The 26,347-nt window shown below is 43.4% G+C and overlaps 1 protein-coding gene across 2 annotated transcripts; it reads left to right on the plus strand.

The window, feature by feature from the left end:
* Positions 1-11,039: 11,039 nt before the first annotated feature.
* Positions 11,040-26,293, plus strand: SGCB (sarcoglycan beta). 2 transcript variants are annotated; one of them, XM_065598055.1, is made up of 7 exons: positions 11,623-11,694; positions 15,470-15,544; positions 16,464-16,673; positions 17,940-18,125; positions 18,252-18,443; positions 20,831-20,962; positions 21,626-26,293. In XM_065598055.1, exons 3-7 carry the CDS (start codon positions 16,494-16,496, stop codon positions 21,824-21,826), a joined length of 891 nt encoding a protein of 296 aa, XP_065454127.1. In that variant the 5' UTR covers positions 11,623-11,694; positions 15,470-15,544; positions 16,464-16,493; the 3' UTR covers positions 21,827-26,293. The 2 variants fall into 2 exon arrangements, with proteins under 2 accessions (XP_005299143.1, XP_065454127.1); XM_005299086.5 differs by lacking the exon at positions 15,470-15,544 and having other exon boundaries at positions 11,040-11,694.
* Positions 26,294-26,347: the final 54 nt, after the last annotated feature.

Consider the following 26,347-nt stretch of genomic DNA (forward strand, 5'->3'; position numbering starts at 1 on the left):
TGGGGGTGAGAGCAGGAGAGGGGTAACATCAATATGATTATTATGGTTGTTCAGTTCATTGAGAGCTAATGCACAGCCTAATGTAATAATGAAGCTTTTTAAATTTATTTTATTTTCCTAATGAGTAGTTCAGTTGCCTAATTTCATACAGACTTCACAGCAGAAGTTCTAGAAAATTTCTTGTCAAGTACTGTATTATTGTTTAAATGGAATTATGTTTGTGCCCAGAGGTAAAAAAGCATACATGCCCATAACAATGCTCTAAAGATACCCTTAATTTTCCCTGTCAGTTGCAGCGTGATTAAAGTACTGCAATGACTTCCTAGTGGAACATATGTCATATCACAAAATCATCACCATAACTGATTATTTGTGGACCATCTGAGCAGAGAAGTGTGGGTCTGCTTGATGTTGAGTCATGTATTGACTCTCTCTCTATTAAGAACTACCCTATCTTTCCTGTCTCTCTGGCTTGCAATTTTAACGTCAATGTTTACTTTACTCGCTCCTTCACCACCCATCTCTAGTCTTGCCCTAAAACTAGCTGCTTCTTTCACTTAAGTAAAACAAAACTTATTTTGGTATAAGAGTGCCTTTTTCTGGTTTATCTTATACTGCTTGCAAAGCAACATTAGCAAAACCAGGGAACGGCACTTTTATTCTAGAATAAAAGCATCTACACAGGGAGGTATACTGGTATAATTATGTCAATAAATTTCCTCATGTAGAAAAGCTCTTAGTCTTCTTTCACATTGATTACTGTAAACTCCTTGTCCTCATACACCTCTCAGGATTCTACCACTACTTAGTGTACAGCTGTGATCTAAAAAGATGTTAGGATGCATAAAGAACAGGATGGAGAATAATATGGGAAAAATTATAATGTTGTTATATAAATCAATGGTATCCCTTCATTTGGAATACTGTGCAGTAGTGGTAACCCCATCTCAAAAAAGATATTGCAGTATTAGAGAGAGTTCAATGGAAGGTAACAAGAATGGTTAGAGGCAAGGAAAACCTCTCATCTGAAAAAGGTTGAGATTTTTTACCTTAGAAAAGAGACAAGTAAATGGAGACATGGTAAAAGTATATAAAGTAATGAATGATATAAAGAAGGTAGATGGGAGCTTATATTTCCCCTTATTTCACAATACAGGAATAAGGGGACATTCAATGAAACTGAAAAGTTGAAAATTCAAAACTTTTTTACGCAACACATAGTTAGACTGTGGTCCTTGCTGCCAAAGACTTAGCAAAGTTCAAAGATGGATTGGACATTTAGATGAATAACAAGAATAACCAGTTTTACATTAATGTTAAAAGAGTGTTGAAAGGGATATAAAACCTCATGCTTCAGGGTTTAAGCCAATTTCTACCAATTAGGGATTAGGATGAGACTTTCATGGGAAGCAGATTATCCCACATCTGCCTATTGTAGGCTTCTTTGACCTTCCTCTGAAGAATCTGGTGTCATTGTCGGAGACAGGATACTGGATTAGATGGACCACAGGTTGGATACAGTGTGGTAATTCCTATGTTCTTCATTTCTCCTCCTTTCAGTCTATGCAAAATACTATTGTCAAAGTAAACTTCCTTTCCTGGTATTCCGACCACATTGTGCCCTTCCTTGAACCTCTTCACTGGTTTCCCATCTTGTAGGGCTTGTCTAGATGGGGAAATTGGCCAACATAGTTATAGTGGAAAAATTATATACCTCGCTTTGAGAGAGGAGTAATTATTCCAGAATAAAGTGTCCATATAGAAATATTGCATTGTGGTTATGCAGGTCAATTCCCCATTACAATTCCCCATGTAAACAAGCCCTTACAAATCAAATTCAAGCTCCTTTTCTTGTTCTTCAAAGTACTACATAAACTTGCCTCCAAGTTGGAAAGTTAATTAGAGTTATCATTTGAGTGTTGTCCCTATCTTGAATCCCATTCACACACATGAATCCTTAACTCCAGTGTAGTGGTGTTTTTAACTAAAGCTGGCTGGCTTGAGGGGGTATGGACTAAATCTCAGTGAGTGCAATTTGTCAGCTGCTAACACAACCCCTTGAGTACTACTAATACTCCAACCCCTTCCCAAAATTCCCCTGTATGCTCATAAAACACAGAAAAGTTCTCACAGAATTCACAGGGAAAGAATTCATGGTACTGCTCATTTCACTGCCATGGTAAGAATCATGGGATGTGCCCACCAAAGTCTTAATGCCACACACAACTGAATGCAGCAACTCATATGTTATCCCACAGCATGACCATTCTCACTCAAGCTAGGCTATCTTGAGACAAGACAAGTAACTCTGACTGGAACTTTAAGTCGATCTGAGATCTTCTCAAAAAACAATACCTATGTTATTTTCTGGACCCCAAAATTGAGCCCTGCGTGGACTGAGGGATCTGTCAATAATCTATGAATTTTAGGAAGGATAAATTATAAATTTTAAAACTTCATGATTGGCTTCCATTGGTTTATGATTTTCAAAACTAGTATCACAAGGAAAAGGGCTAAAATTTACAAAGAAAGAAAGGCAGCTGAGATTCTCCTTTACATTCCCCAAATCCACGGATGCAGTCTTTTGTGAAATGGCAAAGGTTGTCTCTGTAGGAATTTATAATGCACTTTTTATTGTGGTTTATAACTATCAATCCCAGTAATTTTAATGAGCAGTAAATTAACTTTTAAAATACAGAAAACCTTCTACAATTTATAAAAGCGATGATACCCTTTTCTGAATAGAATCACAGATCAAACTCAGCAGGGTGGAGTGTTGTGCAGAATTTAGTCTCAGCTGGGTGTTGTGGGGTGTGTGGAATTTGTGCATCAGCCCCATTCAGGTGCAATTCGTACCTACCTCTGGCAAATGCCTGAATAGTCTGTCTCTTGTACACTTTAGCAACACCTGTATAGCTTGTCAAGACAATAAAGAGGGTTGAAGGGGAATCTGTGTGTCAGATTCACCTGAGATCAGAGTACTGAGATAGGAAGATTTGTGTCAGACCCCTCATGCCAGTGGAGATTCACATGGAAGACTCACCACAGGAGCCAGTACAGAATTTTAAGTGAATTTACATGTCAGACCCATTGGGGGTGCAGGTTTGAAACGGATGGTGTCAAACTCATTTGTTGTGTGTCATAGAGGAGGACTAGTTGAGTGTCCCACTCACCATGGGGAGATGGCTGGGGAAGAAGGGTAGTTTGCATGTCATACTCACCATGGGTGCTGCAGGTGGGAGAGAGTGGGAGCTGTGGCTCAGCCTCACCCTGGTATGTATGCGCTCTCTCTGGGTGCTATCTGAGCACTTCACAAACATTAATGATGAATTTATCCTCGCAACAGCCCTGAGAGATAGGGAAGAGGAAGTTACTCACCTTGTGCAGTAATGAGGGTTCTTCAAGATGTGTGTCGCTGGGCCACAGATTGGAGATTTTCGGTAGCACTGCTCGGTAGGGGTGTGCGTGCACAGTAGTTGTCTCATGGTGCCATTGGCACTTCATGTAGCGCATGCACGACCCGACCTGTTCAGTTCCTTCTTTACAGCAGAACTCCAAAGCAGAGGAGAGGAGGACAGATAGTGGAGCACCCACAGGACACACATCTCAAAGAACCCTCATTACTGCACAAGATGAGTAACTTCCTCTTCTTCTTCAAGTAATGTCCCTGTGCTCCACTTCAGGTGTCTGTAGAGCAGTGCCCCACTGTGGACGGTAGGGGCTTTGGAGTCATGTGTGTTGTTGTAGAGAGCACGATAAGGCCTAAAATAGCATCTGACATAGAGCATTGAGTGATGGCGTAGTGTTTTGCAAAGGTGTGCTGTGAGGTTCTTGTGGCAGGCCTGCATATGTTTATTAGAAGGACATTGTTCGGGAAGGCTATAGACATAGCCATGGCACGTGTAGAGTGGGATCGGATCCCTTGTGGAGGTTCCTTGTTATGCAATCGGTAGCAAAGTTGGATACACGTCGAGATCCATTTAGAGAGTCTCTGGGTTGATATTGCACATCCCTTAGAGCACTCAGCTGTGGAAATAAACAGTGTTGAGGACTTCTGGAAGGGTTTGGTTCTGTCTAAATAAAACGCTATGGCTCATCTGACATCAAGTGCATGTAGGATGGCCTCTTGTAGGTTCCCATGCAGTTTAGGGTAAAATATGGGAAAGTGTATAGGTTGGTTTATATGGAAGGATGTCGACATATTAGGCAAAAATTTTGGGTATGGCCGCAATGTGACCTGGTCTTTACTGAACACGATGAAAGGGGGCTCGACCATGAATGCCCCAATCTCACTGACTCATCTAGCAGAGGTGATTGCAACCAAGAACACTACTTTCATAGACAGATGAAGGGGTGAGCAGGTCGCTAAAGGTTCAAAGGGCATTCTGGTGAGGCATTTAAGTACAAGGTTCAAGTCCCATGGAGGTGTAGGTTAATGGATTCCTGGGTACATATTCTGTACGTCTCCCCACCCACAACCTGCTATAAAAACTCCATGGCCCACCTGTGCCACAACAACTAGTTTTCTGCACATAAAAGCCAGGACTGGTGTCAAGGGGTAGCAAGCAGGGCAATTGCGTGGGTGCCGCACACCACAGAGGGCCCCATGAAACTAAGTTGCTCAGGTGGTGTGGTTCAGGGCCCTGGAATTCAGCCCCATGCGGTGGAGTTTCGGCTTTCTGCCCTGGGCTCCAGCAAGTCTAACACTGGCCCTGCTTGGCGGCCCCACTGAAACCTGCCCCGGACCGAGGTTGAGAACGACTGCCCTAAGGCCTAGGTGCTAGACCCGCCTTGGAGCAAAAGAGTGAGCATGGGTGGTTTGTTGCTGATGCAAACAGATCCACTAATGGAAAGTCCCATTCCTGGAATATTGATTGGAGAACACTGTCGTGCATTTCCCATTCATGCTCCTGGGAAGAATGTCTGCTTAGTGTGTCTGCCGTCATGTTTTGGCACCCCAGGAGGTAAGATACGAGATGGTTATGTTGTGGTGGATGCACCAGTTCCATAGTTTCATGGCCTCAGTGCAGAGCGAATGGGAGCAAGCTCCTCCTTGGTGATTGATATAGAACATGCATGCTATGTTGTCTGTCAGTATGCGGATTGACTCATTTTGTATGATCAGAAAGAAGTGTCTGCACGCATTGTATACCGCACAAAGCTCCAAGAGATTGATGTGAAGCTGGCTTTCCATTGCTGACCATCTGCCTTGTACATTGTGCTGGTCCAAGTGAGCGCCCCAGCCTATCAGTTGGTCGTGATTAATAATGGGTTCTGTTGGAAAGGGATCCCTGTGCATATGTTTTCTGGTTTCGTCCACCAATGTAGTGATGTAATGACCTTTGGAGATACCGTCACTCTTTTGTTTAGACTGTGTTTGAGGGGAACGTACACTGTGCTCAGCCATCTCTGTAGGCAACACATATGCAGTCTTGTCACATGACAAATTTTGTAGCCACCATATGACCTAATGGTTGCAGACAAGTTCTGGTGGACATTTGAGGACTGCTGGTGACTGCTGAGATGAGGTTAGTTAGTGTTATGAATCTGTGGCTGAGCAACAATGCTCTGGCCTGTGTGGAATCGAGGTAGGCCCCCATGAATTCCAGTTGTTGCACTGGGGTCAGTGTGGATTTCAGTACATTCATTCACAATCCCAGTGTCTGGAACAAAGCGATGGTGGTCTGCACCATGCCTGTCGCTTCTTTCTGAGTTGTACTTTTCAGGAGACAGTCATCTAGGTACGGAAAGAGCATCACTCCTCTTTTTGCAAGTGGGCTGCCACTACTGTGAGGGTTTTGGAAAAAACTTGAGGGGAAGTGGAAAGGCCAAAGGGTAGTACTCTGTACTGGTAATGATTGAGCCCCACCATGAATCATAGGAATCGTGAGTGCTCTGGGTGTATGGTAATATGAAAATAAGCATCTTGGAGGTCGAGGGCTAAAAACCAGTCCCCCTTGTCTAGAACTAGTATAATTGTGGCCAGTGTGACCATTTTGAATCTGTGATTCCGCACAAATTTGTTGAGCTGCCAAAGGTGTAAGATGGGTCTCCATCCGCCATTTTTCTTTTTGGTGAGAAAATAATGTGAACAAACCCCCTTTCCCTTGTATTGAGTTAGAACTTGCTCCATGGCACCCAGTTGTAGGAGGTGGTTTACTTCATGTTGTAAAAGGTGCTCATGAGAAGGGTCGCTGAAAAGGGATGGGGCAGGGGTAGGGTATGGAGGAGGGAAAGGAAGGGGATGGCTTATGCCGATCTTATAATCTCCAGTACCCATTAATCCATTGTTATTGGGTTGGGTAGCAGTATCTGAAAACGCTGTATTGCAAGGGAGGTTGTTCACACCCTTGACCAAAACTTCAAAACTGTGGCTTGGTGGTAGATGGTTGTGAAGACGACGACTGTGATTGAGGAGCTCTGTATCTCTGTGACCGTTGTTTATTTCTGTTCTGGTCAAAATGCTGTTGTTGCAGGCAGTGGAAAGAGGTGTCTCTGCCCTTTTGGTATGGTTGGTACTGATGCCTTTTGTTAGGTGGCGTGTAAATGCCTAATGTGCGCAAGGTGGCCTGAGAGACCTTCATAGTGTGAAAAACGTCATCTGTTTTTGCGGAGAAGAACTTCTCCTGATTGAAGGGGAGATCCTCCACCTTGAGTTGGAGATCTTTTGGGGTACTGGACGACTGAAACCACGAGGCCCTCCGCATTATGACAGCTGTCGCTGTCATTTTGCAACGGTGTTCGCTACATCCATTGAGATCTGTAGGGCTGCATGGGCAATTAGGTGTCCCTCATTCGTAATGGCAGCGAACTGGGGATGTCTGTCCTCCAGCAGAGCCTTAAGGAATTCTTGCAACTTACCATAGTTGTCAAAGTTGTACTTTGCGAGAAGGGCTGAATAATTGGCAATCTGGAATTGGAGTGTTGTTGACGAGTACATCTTTCAACCAAAAAGGTCTAATTGTTTGTGTTCTTTATCTTGTGGGGTGGAATGGAATTGGGGTTGTTTGCCGCGATGGTTGGCAGCTTCCACAACCAGAGGGTTGGCTTGTGGGTGAGAGAAGAGAAAATCCATCCCTTTGGATGATTTACTTTCTGTCAGCTCTTTTAAAGGTGGCATGGTTGTGGGGCTCTGCCAAATATTCTCCGCCGGCTCCATTATGGCATTGTTGATGGGCAGAGCAATTTTGGATTAAATGGATGTCTGTAAGATTTGTAGCAGCTTGTGCTGGTTTTCTTGCACCACCTTGAGTGGAATGGAATCATCTCAGGTCATCTACTATGGTTGAAGGCGGTGGTATGACTGCCTCATCACGAGAGGAAGATGAGTTGTGGGCTGGCAAAATGCCTTCGTGATCCAAGCCTTCTTCCTTTTCATCTGCCACGCTCTCGGGTGCATCCGATGTGTCCCTGCTCTCAGGGAAGGTGGAGGAGAGCAAATTTTCCCTCGGGCTGGAGTCGAGGGTTTAGTGTAGTGAGTCCTATATGCCACCTGGGGTACCAGGGGGGCCACTGCATAGGAAAGGGCATCGGAGAACAAATCCAGAGTTGCCTGTACTACTGTTGCATCTCACGGGGTTGGCGGGACTTGGTCTTAATGGCATCCCATGGAGGTCTCTGCTCTGTGGGTGAAGAGTGCTGGGAAGAGAAATGGCTCCCATGTAAGAATAGAATAGAATATGAGGGTTGGAAGGGACCTCAGGAGGTCATCTAGTCCAACTCCGTGCTCAAAGCAGGCCCAATCCCCAGACAGATTTTTACCCCAGTTTCCTAAATGGCCCCCTCATGGATTGAACTCACAACCCTAGGTTTAGCAGGCCAATGCTCAAACCACTGAGCTATCCCTGTCCTCCTTCATCATTGGAGACCGGCTCGGGAGCAGGTGGAGTGGGTAGCTGCTCTGCTAGTTGGCCCAGAGATCCCTCAGTGCCGAGCAACGACAACTGCGGCACTGAAGAGACCTCTATGCCTTTGTGGTGTAGAAACTGTTGCAGAGCAGCTTGTTTCTGTGGTGGCGGTGCTGTTGTTGCAGATGTAGTCTGCTTTGCGGTCAGCCTTGGTCAAGATGGTCGGTGCCATTTTCAGTCTGTCCATCGGTGCCAATGATTGAGTTGGTGCCAGCATTGCTAGTGGCACAGGTCTCGGTGCCAAGTCCTGCACCAGGGTGGTCGGTGCTATGGAGGAGGAGTGGCATCTTGACTCCGTGCTGGTGCAGGGGGGCTCGGCAGAGGTCCATGGAAGGATGGTGCCGGAGGTACCTGGAGCCTCAGGTACCCGGAGCCTCAAAGATGCTAACTTTATTCAAGCTCGGCATTGAGTATAGCAACCTCCCCAGGGACCTCTTCTTTTTCTGAGTGTCCTTATGAGGGAAGGTCGTGGCTTGCTTCCTGGATGATTTGGAAGACCGAGCACGCCCATTAGCAGATGTTTCGCTCGGGAAACCATCTGCTGATGTTGATTTTGGTTCCTGAGGAGAAAGCTGAATGGACTTTTTCATCAAAATCATCTTGAAGCGGAGACAAATGCAAAGTACTCCATTTAGGAAGGAACAATCAGCTGCACACACATACAAAATGAGAAATGACTGCCTACGAAGGAGTATTGTGGAAAGGGATCTGGGGGTTATAGTGGACCATAAGCTAAATATGAGTCGACAGTGTAACACTGTTGCAAAAAGAGCAAACATGATTCTGTTATGTATTAGCAGGAGTGTTGTAAGTCAGACACGAGAAGTAATTCTTCCGCTCTACTCCGCACTGATTAGGCCTCACCTGGAGTATTGTGTCCAGTTCTGGGCGCCACATTTCAGGAAAGATATGGACAAACTGGAGAAAGTCCAGAGAAGAGCAACAAAATTATTAAAGGTCTAGAAAACATTGGGTTTGTTTAGTCTGGGAAAGAGAAGACTGAGAGGGGACAGGATAAGTTTTCAAGTACAGTAACTCCTCACTTAATGTTGTCCCGGTTAACATTGTTTTGTTGTTACGTGGCTGATCAATTAGAGAACATGCTCATTTAAAGTTGCACAATGCTCCCTTATAACGTTGTTTGGCAGCCGCATGCTTTGTCCATGACTTGCAGAAAGTGCAGCCCATTGGAGCTAGCTGGTGGGGGCTTGGAACCAGGGTGGACTGGCAGCCCCCCTATCAGCTCTCCTAAGTTCCCTGTGTGGCAGCTGCCCAGCAGGCTATCAATTGCAGGGCAGTTCAGGTATCCCTTCCCCCACTGCCGTGTTCTGCTTCTGCCCTCTGCCTTGGAGCTGCTCCCAGGAGCCTCCTGCTTCCCGTGTGGGGGGGGAGGGAGAGGGGTTCTGATGTCAGGGTGTGCCTCTTCCCCCCCCAGTCTTGCCTCCTGCTCATGTACCCCATCTCCACAGAGCAAGGGGGGACAGGACAGGACTCAGAACAGAGGGAGCTTGCTGGCAGCAGCTGCTGTCTCAACTTGCTGATCTACTTAAAAAGGCAGCATACTTGAGTGGGGTCAGCATACTTAAAGAGGCAATACGCATCTCTCTCTCACACACACAGTATGTGTCTCTGTCTCTCCCTCCCTCCCTCTCACACATACACGGTGTCTCTCTGTCTCTCTCTCTCTCACACACACACACACACACAGTGTGTCTCCATCTCACACACACGCCACCCATGCATTTTGGAAGGTGGAGGGAGTGGTGCACTCCAGTGGGATAGCATGGGTTCATCACGTTCAGTTTCCACGGGGAATGTTTGCAGCCACTGCCATGCTATGTCTCCTCCCTTCATTCCTGCTGCCTTGTAGAGTGTGAGGCTACATTAACAACGTTTTAACCCTTGAGAGCTCAGTCAAGTGCTAGTTCATCATTTAGCAGTAAGGCATTTCCTAGGAAATATTCCACCCTCTTCCATCCTCTGACTCCACCACCTCAACCAAGCTTCACAGTCATCATTGCTGTGTACAGTATTCAATTGTTTGTTTAAAACGTTTACTGTATGTATGTGTATGTATATATAGAGAGAAAGAGAGAGTGTCTTTTGTCTGGTGAAAAAAATGTCCCTGGAACCTAATCCCCCCCATTTACATTAATTCTTATGGGGAAATTGGATTTGCGTAACATCGTTTTGCTTAAAGTAGCATTTTTCAGAAACATAACTACAACGTTAAGCGAGGCGTTACTATAAATAAAAGGTTGTTACAAGGAGGAGGAGGGAGAAAAAATGTTCTTCTTAACCTCTGGGGATAGGACAAGAAGCAATGGACTTAAATTGCGGCAAGGGCGGGTTAGGCTGGACATTAGGAGAAACTTCCTAACTGTCAGGGTGGTTAAGCACTGGAATAAATTGCCTAGGAAGGTTGTGGAATCTCCATCATTGGAGATTTTTAAGAGCAGGTTAGATAAACACCTGTCAGGAATGGTCTAGATAATATAGTCCTGCCATGAGTGCAGGGGATGGACTAGATCAGGGGTTCTCAAACTGGTGGTCGGGACCCCTCAGTGGGTTGCGAGGTTATTACATGGGGGGTTGCGAGCTGTCAGCCTCCACCCCAAACCCCGTTTTGCCTCCAGCTTTTATAATGGTGTTAAATATATTAAAAAGTTTTTAATTTATTAGGGGGGGGTCACCCTCAGAGGCTTGCTATGTGAAAGGGGTCACCAGTACAAAAGTTTGAGAACCACTGGACTAGATGACCTCTCGACATCCCTTCCAGTCCTATGATCTCTGTCATGTCATACCCTGGCTTACAGGTTGCTACAGTGGGCACATTTCTGAGGGATATGAATCTACCCCCAAACAACAGACACACAATGAGTGGCTGTCAGAGACAGGCATCGCCTCACAGCAAGAGTTACAGCATATAAACCCAGGCGAGCTGGGCATCGTGGCCGCTAAAAATTTCCCAACAGAGAAAGAGTGGGGAAGATACTGTTCTTTTCAAAAAATAAATTATCTAACTAAGTAAACTAGACTTACTAAACTACAACTAATCTAACTATTTCTATAGAGAGAAAAAAAGGAAGAGGAAGCACTGCCACTGAGCTCCGTCTACAGCGGAGGACGGCTGAGAAGGAACTGAATGGGTTGGGTGGTGCAGGTGCTACATGAGGTGCCAATGGCATCTTGAGACAACTACTGTGCACGCAGGCCCCAACTGAGAACTGCCACAGAAAATCTCCCATCTGTTGTGCAGGGACGCTCCGGCACCTGAAGTGGAGCACCCACAGGGGCACTACTCCAAGAAGAAATGGCATTATCTTCAGATTACTCATGAGAAACCGAGGCTCAAAGAGGGAACATGACCCAAAGTCTGTGGCAGACCAAGGAATTTCGTCCAGACTTCCTGACTCCCAATCTCCACAAGACCTTCAGCACAAGCTCATGCTTCTTCCCTGTCACTGGCCAGGGGCCTGCATTTCGGGGTGCCAGGGTGTGTGCCAGACTCATCCAAACACTCTCCGCCAGGCTGAGGCTGCTCTGGGCCAGGGTCACCCCGGGGGGAGCGGCAGGGTCAATTCCCGACCCTGCCCCCTAGAGCTCAGGCCGGACACTAGCAGCGCGGGGTGCCCAGCCTAGCGGGAGGTGCCGAGGCCAGGACAGGGAGCGGCGACAGGCGGCTGGAGCGGCGCTAGTCTCCCCCCGCCTGGGCGGGACAACAGCACAGCGGCAGGAGAGGAAGATGGCGGCGGCAGCAGCAGCTGCAGCAACCGCCTCGGACCAGGTCTGTGCCCGGCCCCCAAACGACGGGGCGCGCGGGGGACAGCCGCCTCCAGGGCTCCCTCGCCATGGGCGGAACAGCCCCAGCGGAGCCCGGGCCCCAGGGAAAGCGGCCGTGGCCGAGCCCCTCCCAGGCGGCTGTGCCGGCACCGCCCCCAGCCGTGGCTCCTCGGGGACCCGAGCTCTCAGCCCGGCCGCGTGAGCGGCGGGGGCCCCAGCGGCATAAACATCCCCAAGGCCGATGCAGCCTGGCCCGGAGCCTGCCCCATGGGCCGCAGAGGAGCGCCCGGCCCCGAGCCTGCCCCAGGCCGGACTCCAGCCAGCCCCTGATCCGCCCCCGGGCTGTGAGAGCCCGGCCCGCCCCCGCAGCCTTCCGAACACCCGGCCCAGCCTTGGCGCCTGCGGGAGCCGAAGAGCCCTCGCTGGGCGCGGAGCGACTGACTGTCCCCACGCTCTGCGCCGGGCCGCCTGAAAGCCGTGCGGGCGCAACCCGTCTGTACAGTGCTCTCCCCGCCCCCGGGTGTTAAAAACCAGGGCTGGGATAACGAAAACCGGCTCTTTCCTGCTGGGGGGGAGAAGCTAATTACAGCCTTGACAGTTGTCTGTATTTAAAGTTGCTGCCCTTGGCATTTGATTAATGGGTGGTGGCGAGGTTGTGGTTTGTGGTTTGGGTTGGATGGGGGGGTGGTGTTGTTTTTCTTTGCACATTGATTTTCTGTTACTCAAATAGTAAAATCAAACAAAAATTCAGAGTGCCTGATTTATGATGAATTTCATTGCAAGCTAACCCTTTCACAGTTGCCTTTTCCTTTCAAGGTGATCTGAAAAGGTTTCAGAGTTGTGAGGGTGCGTGAGGTAAAATCTTTTTCCGGACCATCTTCCTGTTGATGGAAGGGACAAGTTTGCCTTTCAATCTTGAAAACCATGACACCTCTTTCATATACTGGGATCAGTAGGGTTTATAACACGGCAAACTTGCCATAGTTGGGGGTTTTGGTAAAAGCTAGGGTGACCAGACGTCCCGATTTTATCGGGACAGTCCCGATATTTCCTTCTTTGTCCCGCGTCCCGACCGATGTTCGGTCGGGACACTGGACAAAAAAGCAAATTTGCCCTCCGCTCCGGCGCTCACGCCCCCCCAACCCCGACTCCACCCCCTCTTTCCCCCATTGGATCTCTCAATGGAGGGAGGAGGTTAGGAGGAGGGTCGGGCAACTACTAGGAGCCTGGGAGGGGAAGGGAAAGTTGCCGCGGCCCCGCCGGGAAGGAGCCGCTGGAGCGCAGCCGAGCGGGAGAGGCGCGGGGCTCCCTGCCGGCGGCGGGACGCGCCGCATGTGCCCACGGCGGGCTGGGGGGCAGGAGGCTCTGCAGGGCTGGGAAAAGCCCTGGCTCCTGCCCGTTGCCCAGCCTGGAGCCCCTCAGGTGACCGGCCGCTGCTGTGGCTCGGCTGTGCCAGCCCTGGCCCCTTGCACGCCCGCGCCGCAGCCAGCCCCGGACTTTGCTTCTTGTCCCGTCCCCCCCCCCCCCGCCCTCTTTATCCCTAGCCCCTTCTGCATCGGGGCCAGCTTTTGCCCTGGGGTGGGCAGCGCGTGCGCCCGGCGCGGCTGGGGCCTGCTAATGCCCCCCCCCCGCCCCTGCGAAACTGCTTTTTTTTTTTTTTGCCCCACCGCCATTTTTTTTTGCTCCGCCCCTCCCTTTGTCCCGATATTTCATCCCTGTGATCTGGTCACCCTAAAGCTTCTGGAGTCCTCCAATTTCTTGAGCATCTCATCTTTTTTTTCTTTTTAAACTAAGTTTCTAGTCCTTATGGTTTCAGAGAATAGCTTGGAAACCTGATCTCAGAAGACAAATAAAATAATGAAAAAATGATTGGCTTAAAAATCATTAGATTTTTTAAATTTCTTGATTTTTGAATGCTTGCAGTTGGCAGCAGTTTTTTTTTTTTTAAATGGTATTTTTGCTGCTTTATTATGTGTAAAGGTCTGGAAGGTTTTTGAACATCACCCCACCCCACACCTCACCTCACCTCACCTCACCTCCTTGTTTAAATAAATCTAAAAAAATATTAGACATACAAGATTTTTTATAAAGGGACTCCAGTTTGTAGTAAAATATTCTTCAAAGGACTACACATTTTTAATTTTTAATTTCTATTTTTAATTGATCTTGATTCTTTGAAAAGTTTTGATTATCATTGTGCAGTTGGGTTACTGAGTTCTCTAAGGTCTCCATCTACTTGAACAGGCAAGACTGATTTAAAAGGTAGTGAAAGAACTACATTTTGTATCAAGCCTCTCACATTACATTTGTTTGAAAAATTAAGGATGACCATTCACAATGTGTTCAGCCAAGAAAAATAATAGCTTTTTGCCATGCTAGAATAGAACTTCATTATATATAGTGCCAGCTGTTGGTAGGGGTAAATTACAGAAATTTACATACTCATTAAAAATGTACATTGGAATACAGATTCACCTATAGGAACTGTGTCTATATATTTATATAATAGGGAAAGGAGGTTTTCCCATTCACAGTCTGAATTTTGTTAATAAAATGTACATTGTTGTAACATCTCAGCATATGAGTAAATGTCTTTCAGTCTCACAGTTTATAAATCAGTATACAGCTATGTAGTGTAGTTTATTGTAAATTGTGATCATATGCTTCATTTTATTTAATTTGTACTAGTGTGATGGTTTGCTGACAGTGTTTAAATATGACTTAGGCTAAGTTTCAGTCTGGTTATCTGAATTCTCGCTCAGAGTAGTGGAGGCTAAAATGATCAAAGGAGTGTCATCATCTGTCTCTGAGAGGTGGAGGGGAGAGGGACATGCCCTCATAGTTCATCATCCATGGAAGTAACATTAGATGTGGCCTGAAAAGAGAAAGGAGTCACTATGTGCCCAGTCTTGCAACATTACTCTTGGGAGAATTTTGTGCCAGTGCGCAATGCAGAATTTTGCAGAAATTAACATTGTACATGCAGAATTTCCTTTCCCCCACAGAAATGTGCTGGACCCAGCAGAGCCCAGCTCGCACATAGACACGGCTGGTGGGAAGGAGAGGGAGCTAGAGGGTTCCTGTCAGCTGCAGTTCCCAGCACGCCCTGAGGGAAGGAGACAGTGGTGTGCAGGACACTCCATGCAAACCTGGGACCAAGCATCAGGCTGTTTCTCCCTCTGGTTCCCTGGGCTCTGGGGCGGAGGAAGGCAGGTGTCTGAGCTGGGGGGGCCATGGCTTAGCTCTGGGGGGGGAGAGGTGTGGGTATCCGGGCAAGGGGGAGGCCCACGGCTGGGCTCAGGGGGGAGAGGGTGCAGGTATCTGGGCTGGGGGTCCCCATGGCTGGGTTCTGGAGGGGAGGGGATGTGGGTGTATTGGCTGGGCATTGTGGCTGGGCTCTAGGGGGAGGGGTTGTGAGCATCTGACCCCCCCCCCCCCTGGCTGGGCTCTGGAGGAGGGTAGGGAAGGGGGCAGAGAAACAGGAACAGGGTTGTCATAGGGGTTTCTTTAACTCTCTACTCCTGGGGGAATTTGTGTGTGTGTCTATAATGTTACAGACATACTTGCTGACAAGTATTTTGAAATAAATTACCAAAATAATTGAAACTGGTGTGATTATGTAGTGTTATTTTGACAAATACAATTTGCAGAATTTTAAAATATTGTGTGCAGAATTTTTACTTTTTTGGTGCAGAATTTTTAGGCGCAGAATGCCCCCGGGAGTAAAACATTTATTATGTTTAAGTTAGACTGCTCATGTGAGTAAAATTGATCTGCAGAATGTTTGGAGGATTAGACCGCAAAATAGCATCTTGCTGTATTGAAAGAGAAGAAAAATAGCAAGAAAGAACAAGGTACCAACAGGTTTTGTACAAAGCTCTAAAAATATGGGAGTCTTATAACCCTTCCACTTTCTATCCCTGAGAATACTTTATATGAAAGCATTTCCTACCTGTTAATTTGCCCTCCAGTAATATCAATGAAAGTGATACTGTCACCTTGAGATATAGTCAGTTCAAAACAATAAGTTCAAACTGTTTTTAGTTATACATGCCCACGAGTTTCCCTACCAGTTTTTTGTGGTTTTATAATGTTTTTTCTCTTACCTGTTCCTGAAGTGAAAGATCCCCAGAAACAGAGAAAACTGACTATGCACAAAATGCTGTCAAATGCGCACAATAAAAATCCTGAAAGATTTGTTTCTGTATTCTTTCAGTTAGAGCAATCTTATTTGTTACATATACTTAGTAAACAAATAGACAAATATTCTGATTTTTTAAATTGATGGTGTCCCTTATATTTTTTATTTTTAAATATTTTTGGATTTCTGTCTTAGGGACAACCAGTGAGATAACTTTATGGCTTGTACCATTACTCTTTTCTACATTCTTAGGTAAACCCACTGAGAGAGACACACTGTAGTTCACAGGGAACTAAAAAATAAATGTTTGGGTGCCTGTAAATAGTCCAGTTAGATATAAGGAGCACATCTTGTATCAGTCCCAAAATGTAAATACATAATGAAATTCTTTACAACTGAAATTTAATTAGTTACTGCAACAGCATCACTGATTTATAGATACTGTTATAAAAAAATTGAGAAATTCTTTATAATTGGTTTTAAAGTACCCTTGTATTGGTGTTACTTAAAAATAGATAAACTAAACATTGGGATAGCAGACAAATATTCCACTGGTTCAAACTCTTACTTTTGTTATAAATTCTGATTACCTGCAAAATAACCATTTATCCATGCTTTGTGTCATGCTGTAGCAAAGTTCTAATGGCCCCGTGAAGAAATCTATGCGTGAGAAGGCTGTGGAGCGGAGAAACGTTAATAAAGAACACAACAGTAACTTTAAGGCTGGATATATCCCAATTGATGAAGACCGTCTCCATAAAACAGGCTTACGAGGCAGGAAAGGCAACTTGGCTATTTGTGTGATTGTTCTCCTTTTTATTTTAGCTGTCATCAATTTGATTGTGAGTATATCACTTAGGCTGCAAGTGATATTTGGGCATGCTTGTTTTACTTTTTATTAACTATTTATTAAATAAATATAAACCTTCTCCAGCATAGATCAGAATACTTTGGAAAGCACAGTCTTAAAGTGTATTAAGGGGGATTACTTTAATTTTTGTCTTACCTTTCGTGCTTATTTTTAGTCTCAAAATATTATTTCAAGGTGTTTTATTGTGGGTTTTTTATTAGCAAGAAGTCCCCAATTTTTTTTTTTTTGGTCTTTTTCTTAGTATGACTAAACAGACCAATGATTTTTTCCCCAAAGTTCTCTGTTGTTTTTAAAAATAGCATCATAACATTGCAAGATGTTTTGCAGAGATTAAAAAGACAGTTCCTTCCAAAAAGAGCTTAAACGCTAAATCTTATTTTTACATCCTCTCATCTAAGAGGCCACATGTATCACTACACAACCGATTCTATGTCCCTCATATTAATCAGGATCAGGAATCTTCTGGTTATTCCCACACCCAGAGCTGTACATGATAAACAATGCAAAGTATTACCAGTGCAACATTCAATACAATTATTCTTAATTAATGTATGCAATGAAGTGCTCTCAACCCATCAGATCGCAGAAATGTTGTTTAGTTACTAACTGAACTGTTCATTAGTTTTCAGAATTCATCCTGTACAATCTGCACTCTGGTTTGCTACTGCAATTCACTATTTTAGTACCCACCTTTGCTTCTCCTCTCCTCATAGCTAGGCAATTCAGTATACCATCAACACTGAGGGGTCCTTTCTTTTAACTCAAGATTGAGTGTGTCCTGTCCTGGGTTAACAAACACCTTTCCCCTTGAGTTTATTTAGCTTAGGATACAGACAGTACCTCAAACAGGAAGATGTCTCAAGCCACATTACTTAATTTCAAAATGTTCAAGTGTAAGGCGAATGTAGGTTTTTATAATATTTTACAAACTATTTTAGATCATATTTCAGATGGCTTACAAATAACCATATATTGTGATTAACTGCATTTCTATGTTTTCAGTGGAAAGAAAGCATAAACATAGTAAAGCAAAGGAAAATATTTTCTTTAAAACAAACTTCCTTTCACACACCCATTGTAAAAATCTGTAGCACTTAAATAATTTGTATGCTTGGAGTTATTTCAAATGTAATAACAAATTAAACACGCCTTTAAAAAAAGTATTTTGAACACTCTGTTTTTCCTGCATCTGTAGTATTACAATAAATATTAAACTTTGTTTGTGTTACTGTTTTAGATCACACTTGTCATCTGGGCTGTGATTCGTATTGGGCCCAATGGTTGTGACAGCATGGAGTTTCATGAGAGCGGCTTACTGCGATTTAAACAAGTATCCGACATGGGAGTTATACATCCATTATATAAAAGTACAGTAGGAGGGAGGCGTAATGAAGATTTGGTTATCACTGGAAATAACCAGCCTGTAAGTTACATGAGTTGAACATATGTGGTGAACAATATGGGGAATTGCGTTATTATTATTAATCATAACTATAGTAGAAACATTTTTGTCATGTTTTAAAATAATTTTAATTATTTGTTTCTGCAGATTGTATTTCAGCAAGGAACAACAAAACTTAGTGTTGAAAAGGACAAAACCTCCATTACCAGTGATATTGGTATGGAATTTATTGACCCAAGGACACAAAATACTTTGTTCAGCACAGACTATGAGACTCATGAGTTTCATTTGCCAAATGGAGTGAAAATTTTGAATGTACAGAAGGCATCTACAGAGAGGGTATGAACTATTTTAATAGCTCACTTTTTCTTTTATATAAAGGCTGATTATGGAATTGTTTGTTATTGCAAAGTAGGAATGCAGTTTTTTGTTGTGTTGTGACTTGGTCATATTCAAGTAAATACAGAAGTATAACCAAAAAATGTATTTTGTCATGAAGTAACTGTCACAAAATGTAAACAGTAAAATCCTGAAGAAAAGTCGTAATAACTAAGTTCTTTTTATTGTACACTGTTGCAAAAGTAGAGAATAAGTTAAGATAAACTAAAATGCTTTAATTAACCATCCTAACATTTCAGGACCAGAATACCCAAATTTATTTTTCTGTTTGCCATTGGAGTTTTCCTGTTTGTTCATGTGCTAGCATTATTGATTTTTACAGCTAAGTGGTCCAGAAATAGCTTGTTGTATAATTATTACTGTTCAGAGGTTGTGGGAAATTCAGATTTTTTAAAAAACTCAGTTCTTTAAAAATACCACACACACACACACGTAAGTGCACATAACACACAACCTGTACCTCAGAGGTGGGCAAACTACGGCTCGTGGGACCCTCCTGCCCGGCCCCTGAGCTCCTGGCCTGGGAGGCTACCCCCGGCCCCTCCCCTGCTGTTCCCCCTCCCCCACAGCCTCAGCTCGCCCCGCTGCCGGCACAATGCTCTGGGCATCAGGACTGCGAGCTCCTGGGCAGCGCAGCTGCAGAGCCCGGCCTGACCCGGTGCTCTGTGCTGCGCGGTGGCAACGATGTGACTGGCTCCAGCCAGGCGGTGTGGCTGTAGCACCGCTAGTCACCGGAGCTCCAGGCAGCGTGGTAGGGAGGCAGGGAGTGGGGGGGTTGGATAGGGGTCAGGGTGGCCAGAGGACGGGGAACAGGGGGGTTGAACGGGGGCAGAGGTCCCGGGGGGGAACAGTCAGGAAGGAGGGGGGGTTGGATGGGGCAGCGGGGGGCTGGCAGGGGCAGGGGTTCCCGGGGCTGTCAGGGGACAGGGAGAAGGGGTGGTTGGATGGGGCAGGAGTCCCGGGGGGGCTGTCAGGAATGGGGGGGTGGATGGGCTAGCGGGGGGCATTCAGGGGTCCTGGGGGGTGGGGCCCATCAGGGAACGGGGAGGTTGAATGGGGCAGGAGTCCCGGGGGGGGGGGGGGGGGATAAGGGGTGGGGGCCAGGCCACGACCCCCTCCCTTAACCGGCCCTCCATACAATTTCCGAAACCCGATGCGGCCCTCAGGCCAAAAGGTTTGCCCGCCCCTGCTGTACCTATTGCTTTCTTTTCCTTGGTGATAGATTTGTAATAATCAGATGACATTATCCAGCACATTATAACAATTTTTTATGTGCAGTTAAACTGAAAAGTGAACAACAATGGCATTGCAGGGTTCCATGTTTGTTAGTTTGACTTCCAGATCAAATGTGCCTCATTTATTAGTAAAAAAGATGATGTTTTCCAACTGCCACCATTACAAATTCAACATGGGATCTGAAAATCAAGCTCTGAGGTTTCTTTCTTGCACATCACCATCTGTAATAAAGATTCTGCAGGCCACATTAAGACCTTAGTCACAACTATACAACCCCATTGCCTTCAGTAGGTTTACACAGGTAACTGGCTATGTACTTAGAATTTAGTGAACAATTGTTGATGATGTACAAGAATGAACAGAATCCAGCTCACTCTCTCTCTGATGTTTACTCTGCAGAACTAACAGGAATAAAAAGTAAACTTATTTTTGTACCTAAGTAAACAACTATAACTCTGAATACACACAAGGAACAGATCTGATGGGTTAGGAGGAATAATTTTTATATAATCACTCTTCAGAATAAGAGAGACTTACAAGGTAGATTAAATTTGGCACCTAAACTACTTATATGTTCCTCTAAATTCTCTAGCACAGGGGTTCCCAAACTTGGTTCGCGGCTTGTTCAGGGTAAACCCCTGGTGGGGGCTTTGTTTACCAGAGTGTCCGCAGGTATGGCCGCTCGCAGCTCCCAGTGGCCGCGATTCACCGTTCGTGGCCACTGGGAGCTGCAAGTGACCATACCATTGGGAACCCATGCTCTAGTATTAATGGTTGAAATTCTTATTGTACTTAATCCTAGCCAAGTGATACGCAAGTGTAAGTCAGCTGACGGTCTAGAAAGTTTAACTTTTTACTGCGACACTGAAATTTTCCAGGATAGGTAATCCTTGTTTCTAGACATGACTGATTGTTCAGAGTAGTAAAAAATTGTAGAAACTTTAAAGGCATAGGGAGAGGGATATGCAACATGCATTGACAGTGTTATCTTCAAATTTTTAACAAAACTACTTAAAGACAAGCAAAAATGGAACTTTTAAAACTGTATCTACCATTATTTCATTCTTCTTGCATATTTTTTTCCCTTTAAGATTACCAGCAATGCTACCAGTGACCTAAATATAAAGGTTGACGGACGTGCCATTGTTCGTGGAAATGAAGGTGTTTTCATCATGGGCAAAACCATTGAGTTTCGCATGGGTGGTGATATGGAACTAAAGGCAGTAAGTATTTTAAATTGACAAAATTATTTCTAATAGTTCCATGTTAAAACCAAGAAGAAAAAAATTAGGCTTCTTCATTTTTTTGGATGGATTCAAATCTGTAAGTTCAGTGTAAAAATATAGTTTAGTAGCAGTTCAATTAATTTGTAGCATTATAAAAGCAAATGTAATAATTTAATTATTCATCTTTTGAAATGGTGTCTCAAAAACTTTGAGTTAGTAATTATTTCATGCTGTATGCTTTTTGATGTTATGTAATGATTTGGACAGTCTGAAGTGGGGAAGAGGGAAAAATAGTAGATTTTAGAAGATTGATGTTTAAAGTCTAGATTGTTCTGGTTCACAAGTGAAGATAAGATTGGTGGGCTCATTGTATTGTGCATCCACATCTAACTACCACAGAATGAGTAGTGTGCTCGGTATTGGCCTATGAGTGGAATAACAAGGTATGCGGCGGGTCAGAACTGAGATGTATGAGCACTACATTCACTCGTGATTTTTTTTAAATAAAGTTCTTATGAAAAGACTTAAGATGTAAATAAAATTAATAACCTGTTATTATCTTTAGGGTAGCTTTGAAAATAAGCTATTGGTTTACATTCTTTTGGAAATAAACATCCTACTTCTGTTAAGTAATACATTGTATAATTATTCTTTTATTAGGAAAACAGCATTATCTTAAATGGAACTGTGATGCTCAGCACGTCTCGACTGCCAAGTTCTTATGGGGAAAAGTTTAATAATGTTGACTGGCTGCGCTATAAGCTCTGTATGTGTGCAGATGGAACTCTATTTCGAGTTGAAGTAAAGACCCGCAACATGGGTTGTCAAACCGCAGTCAACCCATGTGGAACCACACACTAAACGCAAAGTACTGGGACAAGAGCAATCATGAGAGTTCATTTACGTTTTTACATTTGTGTGTATAAAACAATTGCATGCCAATTATTTCTGTTTTTACAACGGTTTATTATAATATTTATTATATAACATTTTTAGCACAGCAGTATTAGGTCTGTTGCATAATTTCAGTATTTACAATAGAGTATTTACCAAAATAATGGGTCTGATTTAGCAAGATACTTAAGCACATGCTTCAACACGCACACTTGTCAAGTACCTTGCTGAATTGAGGCCAGTAAGAGAGATTTACTGGGGGACTGATCCTATAAGATACTGAGCACCTCCTTGCCTCTGAAGTGCTGTTTTACGTCCTCTCACCTCAGGACTCTGAGAAGTTGCTGGAATCTGCATGGAGTGAGGTGTAGAGTTGGGAGGATGCACATTGTTCCACCTTTGGCTCTGCAGAGATTCCTTGGAAAAAGCAATACAGTTTGCAGCTCTGTTACTTGTTCCATAGAGCCTCTTTTTTGTTGTGCAGATCATTCTTTAAGAAGTGGACTTTGGGATAACTGTGGTAAGAGGGACTCTCTGGCAACATGGAGTCATGCTTTGTGGCAGTGGAAGGAAACCAACCACAAAGGAATAATTGGGCTTTCCAGTTCTTTAGAGATAAACCCTACAGGAAGGGGCCAAAAGGCAATCTGGCTTCTTTTATATAGATGTGTTATGTGCTGATTTTCAGCCCACCCTCAGCCAGACCTTTATTATTGCAACAGTAATTATTTAGAGTGCAGCAAAGGTCAGTCATCTAAATAACTGCTTTGTAGCGACAATCTGTACCCGACTTCCAAGTAACCATTTCTTCATCTCCAAATAGCCATACTCACACTTCGGATGCAAAAACAGAGGCTAGCTTTCAAAACTGTAGCCCTGTAAATGCAGTGAAATCTTTATTCAAATAGATTCAGTTTTTATTTGCAGTTGATGCATATTGACTGTTGGAATCTAATATGAACTCTTGACAATTTTCTTTTGATTATTTTCAATTAATTAGAGACAAGCATACGCTGACTTATTTGATCCTTAAGACATTAAGAAAAATCTGTGCCCAACATTTTAGGCAGAACTGGGACAGTCAATTATTGTACTGTATCTGCTTTGATATTTAGAAGCTTGTATTCTACTTTGAAAACCCATTTTTTATTTTTTTTATTTTTGGAGGGTAGCAAAACAGCATGTATTCAAATACTTGATCATGTAGTAGTAAATATAAAATGAATGCAGAAAGCTGAACAATAACTATTCACATAGAAACAAAAGTAACAAATTCTTAATGGGAATCAAAGGATAATACATTTTCTGGTTTCAGAGCACATCTATAATTTGACTCAGTAAAGATGGCAGCTGCTGCCCAACTGTTAAGATATGTTTTTTTTTTTTTTAGGAGAATAAGTTGCTTCTTTATAAGGATGTGCCATACTTTATTCAACTAGAAGCTTAGAGAAGAAATTGGGAATTAAACTTTTAGGAAGCATAGAAAGCCATTAAGTAGCTATAAAAAAAAATTGTGGATGGAATCAATTCTGCTACTGGGAATAGCAGTATCAATAGCAGGCCAATGGATGTAGATGTATGGGGAAATCCCATATCATACTAGCTTGCATTTTGACCATTTCCCAAAACATTTATGTGATATGCAGTCCTACTATATGTGAATGAAAGCACCTACAACAGAATCCTATTTAATTTCCAATTGCTTCTGCTATGCATTTCGATGTCTGTTTTTTAAAAAAAGAAAAATTCTCTAGATTCAGAATTATCATGGAAATGTATTTCCATACATCAACATTAGTTCACAGTTATTGTTTCAGCAGAATTATTCATTTTTTTCATGTTTGAAATGTTTAGTTGGCAATACTGAAATTTGAAATTTATCAGAAGTATTTCTTGAACTCCCAGCATTTTAATATATAAGTACCAGCCTAGTTATGCTACATTTTTAAATTATATAAGGTATTTATAATATATTTTATTTATGTTGCTGAAGTGAGGTGTTTCAAAGGTGTATTGATATTAGCTTTCCTCTACTATATTAGGGGAACACAGTTTTTTCTTGGGTACCTTCATAAAAGATATTCTATGGTATTCTACAGGTGAGGATTCAAAACACTGTAATAACACTACTGTAGGCCATAGTGATTGAGACCATTACTTTTCTAAATTAAAAAAAAAAAGTGTAGCTATTTACAATGACTAGAAATATAAATTTGTTACTAAGTAAACTGGTATTTAAATTCTAAAATGTTCTGTAGTTCTAAACATGACAGTAATCTAGGTCCCAATTCTGCACTGTATGGAAGCATCTGCCTAAATTTAACATCAATAGAATTAATACATGCTTAAAAGTTATGCAAGTTCTTGTGTATCATGATGAATTGGGGTCTTAATGAAACCTTTGCACTTTGAGAATGATGGCAGCTTTTATTAAAACCCTCTTAACTGTTTCTGGAGAGAGAATAACGTATTACAATGTAAAAACTAAACTTGCTAATTATAAGGCTTTTATACTTATTACCGTTAGTTAGGAATAGTGTTGTTTTCTAATAGCCACTAGTGATCTTAATAATGGAGGCCATGTAAGTGATTTCCTGTGAATGGTTATTAACAGGCTGTACTAGACAATAAATTTCTAGTACTAATAGGTTTACAAATGTTACACATTAACTTCCCCACTGAATGTGGTACTTATGAAAAGATAAATAAAGTCTAATCTAGTTTTATTGGCTGACAGTGCTCAAAGGTGTGGTAGGCATGTCACAAAAGACCGTCACAGTCCTGCACTGGGCCCTGCTGTCAGTGGGACTCTGCATGAATGCAGGAGTGTACCTACATGCAGGGCTGGCTCCAGGCACCAGCCGAGCAAGCTGGTGCTTGGGGTAGCAGATTGTAGGAGGCAGCATTCCGCCCAATCCTAGGGCGGCACAGCCGCTTTTTTGGTTTTTTGGTGTTTTGTTCCGCTCCGGCCGCCCCGTAGGGGGAAGCGGAGGACAGGAGTGCACTGCAGCAAGCCCGGCAGGGCAGTTCGTGTCCTTCCCTCCCAGCCGACTGGAGCAGCGCGAAGCCCTCCCGGCAGGCGGCAGGGGGTGTAGTGGGAGGGGCCACGTGGCCGCCCCCCTTCTCTCTCTCCCCCCGCTCCCTTCTCCTCCCCCCGCTAGCTGGGGCACATCTGAAGCGCAAGGAGTCCCCCTGCATCCTGGCTCCGGCCGCACAGGTTGTTTTTTGTTTTTTGTTTTTTTTGGCTTGGGGCGGCCAAAAAGCCAGAGCTGGCCCTGCCTACATGGAGCTGATTGCAGGATTGGGGCCTTAGTTTAGACATGATGCAACAACTGAGTGTGTCGAACAGGAGGGAGGAGATGGTGTTAGGAGGTGATGAAGGATGGCAACAGCAAGATGTTTAGTTTAAAAAAAAAATTAAAGTAATTGTCCCACTCACATGGAATAAATGTTAACATTTTGCACATACACTGCACATTTCATTCATGGAGCTTAAATTGCTTTACAGAGGTGGATATTTGTTATCCTTATTAATATTCTTTAAAATATACATTTCCCTGAAACATACAAATTCCTTTGCTGTGTTAGGTATTGGTATATAGAACTTGTGTGTTCTCAACATGCTCAACATGGCAAAGAAACAAAATGAAAAGCTTTTAGTATTTTCACTCCATATTACTCATGGCAGATGGATACTTTGTGGGCTTCAATTTATAGAAGTTTCATTTTAAAAAGTTTTCAGCAGCACTTTCTATCAAAGAGGTATATAAAATCTGTATGGGCGCATTGTGGCCATTATATGGTTAATATTAATAACTTTGGCTAGCTATGTGCATGACCACATGACTGCATACAGTACCTGGAAGTTGAGTTCTTCTCACTGAGGTACTAAATGCAAACTGTGTTTGAAAGAACTTGTCTCAAAAACCTGTAATAGTGTTAAATTATGTCTTTGGATTTGTTTAAAATGTCCATTTGTAATTTAAAGTTAGCAAAAATAATCCTTATTCATATAAGGATTAATATGTATGGTGCTTGCTAATTATTTGTAAATTTTCTTAATATATTTGGTTGCCTTCCATAAACTTTACAGAGATTGAAAAAATATTGATGCCATATACACCCTCTGTTGTGCATTTATTTGTGGTTTAACTTCTAACTGCATCCCTTTATATTTTCTGGTGTTTTTGTTTAAAGTCGAAGATTTCTTGTGTGCTCCTGTATTTATTTAACTACTAGATACATTTGAGACTCTAGGAATATTGAAGTACACACTACATGCCTCTGTGTAAGATAGTGTTATGTACTTCCAAAATCTCTTGTTCTTGAAGAAAGTTAGTCTCAGCATTTGTATTGATTGTTGTTTCAATATGTAAAAGAGTGTTGAGTTTTTAATCCATATGTTTTTGAAGTGAAATAAATAAATTCTAAAAATCTAGACTCTGCTTTAAATTATTTTGGAAGTACAGTATGTACTAAATTTAGTGT

This window comes from Chrysemys picta, chromosome 5, assembly GCF_011386835.1.
Source record: "Chrysemys picta bellii isolate R12L10 chromosome 5, ASM1138683v2, whole genome shotgun sequence".
NCBI classification, from domain to species: domain Eukaryota; kingdom Metazoa; phylum Chordata; order Testudines; family Emydidae; genus Chrysemys; species Chrysemys picta.

Coding starts and splice junctions, on each gene's coding strand:
- SGCB (XM_005299086.5), top strand. CDS start 11,653: ATGGCGGCGGCAGCAGCAGCTGCAGCAACCGCCTCGGACCAG. Junction 11,695..16,463: donor CAGCAACCGCCTCGGACCAG/GTCTGTGCCCGG, acceptor GTCATGCTGTAG/CAAAGTTCTAATGGCCCCGT. Junction 16,674..17,939: donor TAGCTGTCATCAATTTGATT/GTGAGTATATCA, acceptor TTACTGTTTTAG/ATCACACTTGTCATCTGGGC.